Below are 6,000 nucleotides of genomic sequence, written 5' to 3' on the forward strand. Positions count from 1 at the left end.
GAAGCAGTTGAAACCTCTATTTAAAAAAACAACAACTGCTAAATGCTAGTGTTGTTCAGTTGACATGCACAAAAGAAAAGGTGAATGTGTGTGGTGATATGAAGGCAGCAGGTGTGATTCCATCAAAGAAATGCTTTCTTCCTGAGACCTGCAGAAGGCATCCAGGGGAAGCTGAGAAAAAGATGCATTTGCTTTAAGCAATGGAGAGAATGCTACATTGAGGTCCCTAATGGATTCTGTTAGGCATTCTTAGGGAAGGGGGAAGCAGTCTCTTGAGTTACTTCTCCACTACTATAATCACCTCAAGGCTATAGAATCCAGAGAGAAACTTTTTGAGAACTTCCTCCTATAGATAATGAGCAAATCCTAATGTCCCTTCTTGAGTGGTTATCCTTCTTCACTGAACAATTTCAAAATATGGGAATAGCCTGAAATCAAACAACATAGGCTCTGCCTCAGTTCTACTAAAGGCCAGGGGTGGACTGCTACAGGTCCACCCAGGTTTGGGATCACCCGTAGTTAATTTTATGGCTGGTTTGGAGAACCTCCAAATCCCACCCCTGGCTGGCCCCGCCCACCCTGCCCCTCCCACCCCACTCTGCCCCTCCCAGGAATCTCACGCAATCCATTTTGGATGTGAGGTAAGGGCAGCGCCTGCGCGGAAGCTCATGGAGGGGGCAAGACGGGCCTCCTGGAAGTTCTGGATGGCCGGAAATGTGCCCAATTCCTGCCTCTCGAAGGCATCCAGGGCCCAGGGGAGACAGTTTTCACCCTCCCAGAGGCTCAAGGAAAGCCTCCGGGGCCTGGAGAAAGTCAAAATGCCCCCCACCTTGGTGAAGGAGGTTGACTAGGCCACACACACACCATGGCCATGCCCACCCAGCAACCCGGAAGAGAACCCATTGCTGAAATGTTTGAAGCCCACCCCTGCCTGAAGCCTCCTTTCACCTAAGCCAAGACAGGTCTATGGAGATCCTCAGTTATCCAGATCATGTGTCCGGGGTCCAAGTAACAACCCCAAAGCAATCAAAACACTGAGGCCTCGAGTTTCCTCAAAGAATATATTTATTTGGGATGTCGTGTTGGCCCAGCTGGTGGAAACCCAACTCTGAAGGACCCAGGATTTTCCCCACCCAAATCAAAGCCCAAAGCCCCTGCCCTCCAGGTCATAGGTCCATCAAATGGGCCAATCAAGTCACCGTCCCAACTCCAGTTGGCAATGCTCCATGCCCTTCCAACACCTGGTCGAGCATTCTTGGCACCCATGAGGAAGAATGGAATATTGGCTACCCATCCCCCAGCTCTCTCTACCTCACGACTAATGTTCCCACAGATCCACCCGGCCTCACTGTAGAAGCCCTAAAGATGTCGACAAAATGGCTTCAGGTCTATCATGGTTGTCTCCCAGGTCCTTTTTTCAAAGGGCAACTGGATTTTCTTGGTTTGACTTGAAGAGGTTTCACTTTTCATCTAAGAACTTTACTTTACTTTACTTTATTTAGATTCATAAACCGCTCCCTCTCCCCGAAGGGACTCGGGGCGGTGTACAGTCAGAGTTAAAACACCATATACATATATATACATAGAGGAGGCGATATACAAACTGTACAGTAATGATAAAATTAGAAACAACATTAAAATCTACCCCAAAATCTACCCCAAAATTAAAATAACTGCCAGGAGGATTAAAGAATAGGACTATAAATGGGCCAGGCCAGCTAATTGGAACAGGTGGGTCTTGAGTTTCTTGCGGAAGGAGCGGAGATCAGTGGTGGTTCTAATATCGGGGGGGGGGGAGGTCATTACAGACGGTTGGGCCCTTCACAGAGAAGCTTCTTCAGTTTTGACTGAAGGGTGACGAATGGTCATTTATATCCTTTGGAGACATCTGGTCATTAGCACAGCCAAGAGGGCTCAAGGACTCTCAGACAGAGTGCTAATAACCAGATGACTGCAAGGAATATATAGTAAATCCTTCCGTTTTCACCATCCAGGGGAGAAAAATCTCATCAGTGGACATATATGAAGAATTTGGGTAATATGAAACCCAGATGGGAAAATGAAAACAAAATTGTCACCAAAGTTGGCAAAAAACCCAAAGTTTTTAAAATTAATTATCTATCCCTCCACATCTCTTGTCTGCCAGCTTGTCTGTCTGTCTCTCTTTCTACCTCCCTCTCTCTCTCTCTCTCTCTCTCTCTCTCTCTCTCTCTCTCAATATTTGTCTTCTATCAATCATTTATCTATTTTCTATCATCTAGTATCTGATCAACTATCGATCATCTATCCATCCATCACCAATTATCTATATTTATCTATTTTATATCTAGCACCAATTATCTATCATTTATCTATTTTCTATTTTCTATTGTCTAGCATCTGATCAACTATACATCATCCATCCATCCATCCATCACCAATTATCTATCCTCATCTATTTTCTATTATCCATCCATCCATCCATCCATCCATCCATCCATCCATCCATCCATCCATCTATCAGATATCATCTATCTATCCATCTATCTATCTATCTATCTATCTATCTATCTATCTATCTATCTATCATCTATCTAGCTATCTAGCTATCTAGCTATCTAGCTATCTAGCTATCTAGCTATCTAGCTATCTAGCTATCTAGCTATCTAGCTATCTAGCTATCTAGCTATCTAGCTATCTAGCTATCTAGCTATCTAGCTATTTAGTTAGCTACCTAGCTACCTATCCTACATAGAAGGAGAGTTTTATATAAACCCACATATATCTATTTATAGGACTGAAGTCCAGGCTCCATTTTTACCCATTCCATCACAAAGTGATTTAAGACAACTATATAGAAGGATTATTTTATTGTCTCTGTATGTGTGTGCTTGTGCATGTACGTACAGTTATTGAAACAAGGCACAAGAATTGTTTATAGGTTTGCATTAACCTACGCCATTTGTGGAATTACGTATTTATTTGTTTGTTAAATGTATTTGTTGCCTATGTTGCCACAGGGCTACCCCTAGTGGCTTATAACAGTAAACGTAGCTACAGATATAACAATAGCAACATGACAAAACGATAACAATAAAAATATAAGAACGGCGATATGAATTAAAGAGATAGGCAGAGGGGGAGCAGGAAGCACAATGGGAGATGGGGTCAAATAATAAGTTCAATAGCCACCTCAAGTAAATTAGGCCAATTTCATACATTTGGATTTAATGGACAACCAGATGCAAGTCAAACATAGAAGATGTGATTTCTTAATCAGAGAACTTCCAAAGATGAATTCTTGGGTGAGAACCCATCTCCTCCTATCCTAGAATAACAGAGTTGGAAGGGAGATTGGAGGTCTTCTAGTCCAACCTCCTTCTCAGGCAGGAAACCTTACACCATTTAAGACAAATGGTTGTCCAATCTCTTCTTAAAAACTTCCAGTTTTGGACCGTTCACAACTTCTGGAGGCAAGTTGTTCCATTGATTAATTGTTCTAACTGTCAGGAAATTTCTCCTTAGTTCTACATTGCTTCTCTCCTTGATTAGTTTCTTTCCATCACTTCTTGTATGGCCTTCAGGTGCTGTGGAGAATAAGTCAACCCCCACTTCTTGGTAGGGGCCTCTGTGATATTGGAAGACAGCTATCATGTCACTCCTGGTCCTTCTTTTCCTCAAACTAAACATGCCCAAATGCAACAACCATTCTTGACCTCCCTAATCACATTTGTTGCTCTTCACTGTACTCTTTCTTGAGTCTCAACATCTTTTTTTTTTACATCTCAGTAAATTTAGCCTTCTTCCGAATGGCTATTGAGGGGTTCAGATTTGTCCAACCGTGTACTCTTCATTAACATTTCATCCCACCTCTTCCCAACGCAAACATGACTGTGTCCATCCAAGTCTTGATTTCACAAACTCACAAATTCCTTTTTTATACACTCACCCTTAGGATGCAGGGCTGAGCCCAACAGCGGTTTGGAATGGTGGCCAATTCCCACCTTCAATCATGGAACCCAAGATCTTTGGGAAGTTGTTATCGGTGTGAATGTAATAGTGGGGCGATTAAATGCCAAGGAGCATTGATTCTGTGACAGCTGCATGGGAAGGCAACCTAGACAGAGCCATCTTGAGTGGAAACATTCTTGAAAAATAAATTTGGACCTATCAATGTGACATTTATGGGATGGACCATGGAAAAGAGGAAGCTTGTTAAAACAAAAAGGCCAACCTAGAAATAAGGTGAAGTTTTCTGATAGTAAAAACTAGTGGCATTTGGAATAAACTGCCTCTCGGAGTTTTGGTGCTCCATCAGTTGAGGTTTCCATCAATAAACTGGACAACCTTTTGACTGGAATGGAATAAGATCTCTTGCCTTGAGCAGAGGGTTGGACTAAAAGACCTCCAAAGTCACTTCTATCTCTACAACTCACAATTCTAAAACATTCTGGCGTCCCAAGTAAATTCTCTTTCCTCAACTCCCAACTTTGAAAAATCTCTCTCTACTCTTAGGATTTAGGGGAAAAGAAAGAGATACAAAACCACGATATGACGCTTATTAGATGATACTAATTTAACACAAAGACCTCATTTTTTCAGACCCCTCAGTGCTGGACAACGTCAATGGATATTCCACAAAATTAACAGGGTCAACCATAGAGCTTTGGCCGTAGGAAATGCTACTCCAAAGCACCAAATAACTGTATATTTTTTCATCTCTTTGAACAAGAGATCAAGATATACCAAGTCCAGTAGGAACCCTGTGTTCAGGTATTCCTTGGACCTTTAATAAAGACTACAACCTGTTTCATCAGATCTTTGAAGGCTGCCTGAACTGGTTGGTTTCTCAAGCTGTAGATGAAAGGATTGAGCAAAGGGGAAACAATCGTGTTGAGAATGGCCACGATTTTGCCAAACTCCACTTTGCTTGCCTGGGATGGGCTGACATAAAGGAAGATGCAGCTCCCATAAGTGATGGACACCACAATGAAGTGAGAGGCACAGGTGGAAAAAGCTTTCTTTCTCCCTGTAGCAGATGGGATAGTCAAGATGGTTTTAATTATGTTGATGTAGGAAGCCACTGAAATGCTCAAAGTCCCCAGCAAAGAAAATACAGCGCTGACGAACACAAAAAGTTGAAGAAATCCCGTGTCCCCACATAGGAGTTGGATCAATGGTGTGTAGTCACAGAAGAAATGGTCCAGGATGTTTGAGTCGCACATTGGAATTTGTAGGAGGATCACAAAGAAACCGATGATGAGTAGGAAGCCTCCAATCCAGCAACAGAAAATCAGCAAGGTGCATAAATTCTTTTGCATGATGGATGGGTAGCGTAAGGAGTTACAGATGGCCAGGTATCGATCGTAGGACATGACAGCCAAGAGGAAGAACTCTGTGGTACCCAGATGAAAATACATGAAAGACTGTATCATGCAACCAACATAAGGAATGTTTTTGTGGCCCGTCAAAAGATGGGACAAAGTTTGGGGAATGACAGCAGTGGTAAATCCAATTTCCAAAACGGAAAAATTCCAGAGGAAGAAATACATAGGGGTCTGTAGCCGGTAGTCTATATTAGCCAAGATGATAATCACAGCATTTCCAGTAATTGTGGAAAAGTAGGCAAATAGAAGAATGACAAAAATTAGGAGCTGCAGCCTCCGACTATCTTTGAATCCAAGAAGTATGAACTCGTTGATCCTCGATTCGTTACTTTTCATGGTTACGATAGAACTCTGATCAGGAATTCAATAGAGAAAAACAATGATTCCACTTAGTATGAATATTCAGCTGAATAACTGCACTCCTGCCTTGAAAAGGCTACTCTACGTGTAGAAGTTGGATGTGATGCAATTTATTTAGATTAACAGTGTCCTGAAAATGACTTTTCCATCTCTGCTTCCACAACGTAATTCTTCCCTTTCTGGGGGAGCTAATAATCTATAACATGGCATAGCAAAAATAATAATAAGAATTAAAACACTTAATGATTTTAGAAGCCGTAAAATGCACCTAACA

The 6,000-nt window shown here is 42.0% G+C and overlaps 1 protein-coding gene across 1 annotated transcript; it reads right to left on the minus strand.

Annotated features, from left to right (window-relative positions):
- Positions 1–4,748: 4,748 nt before the first annotated feature.
- Positions 4,749–5,702, minus strand: LOC309401240 (olfactory receptor 6C3-like; the record flags this gene model as incomplete). Its single annotated transcript, XM_081970309.1, has 1 exon — positions 4,749–5,702. One exon carries the CDS (start codon positions 5,700–5,702, stop codon positions 4,749–4,751), a length of 954 nt encoding a protein of 317 aa, XP_081826435.1.
- Positions 5,703–6,000: the final 298 nt, after the last annotated feature.

Source organism: Natrix helvetica (genome assembly GCF_964273705.1).
Source record: "Natrix helvetica genome assembly, chromosome: Z".
NCBI classification, from domain to species: Eukaryota; Metazoa; Chordata; class Lepidosauria; order Squamata; family Natricidae; genus Natrix; species Natrix helvetica.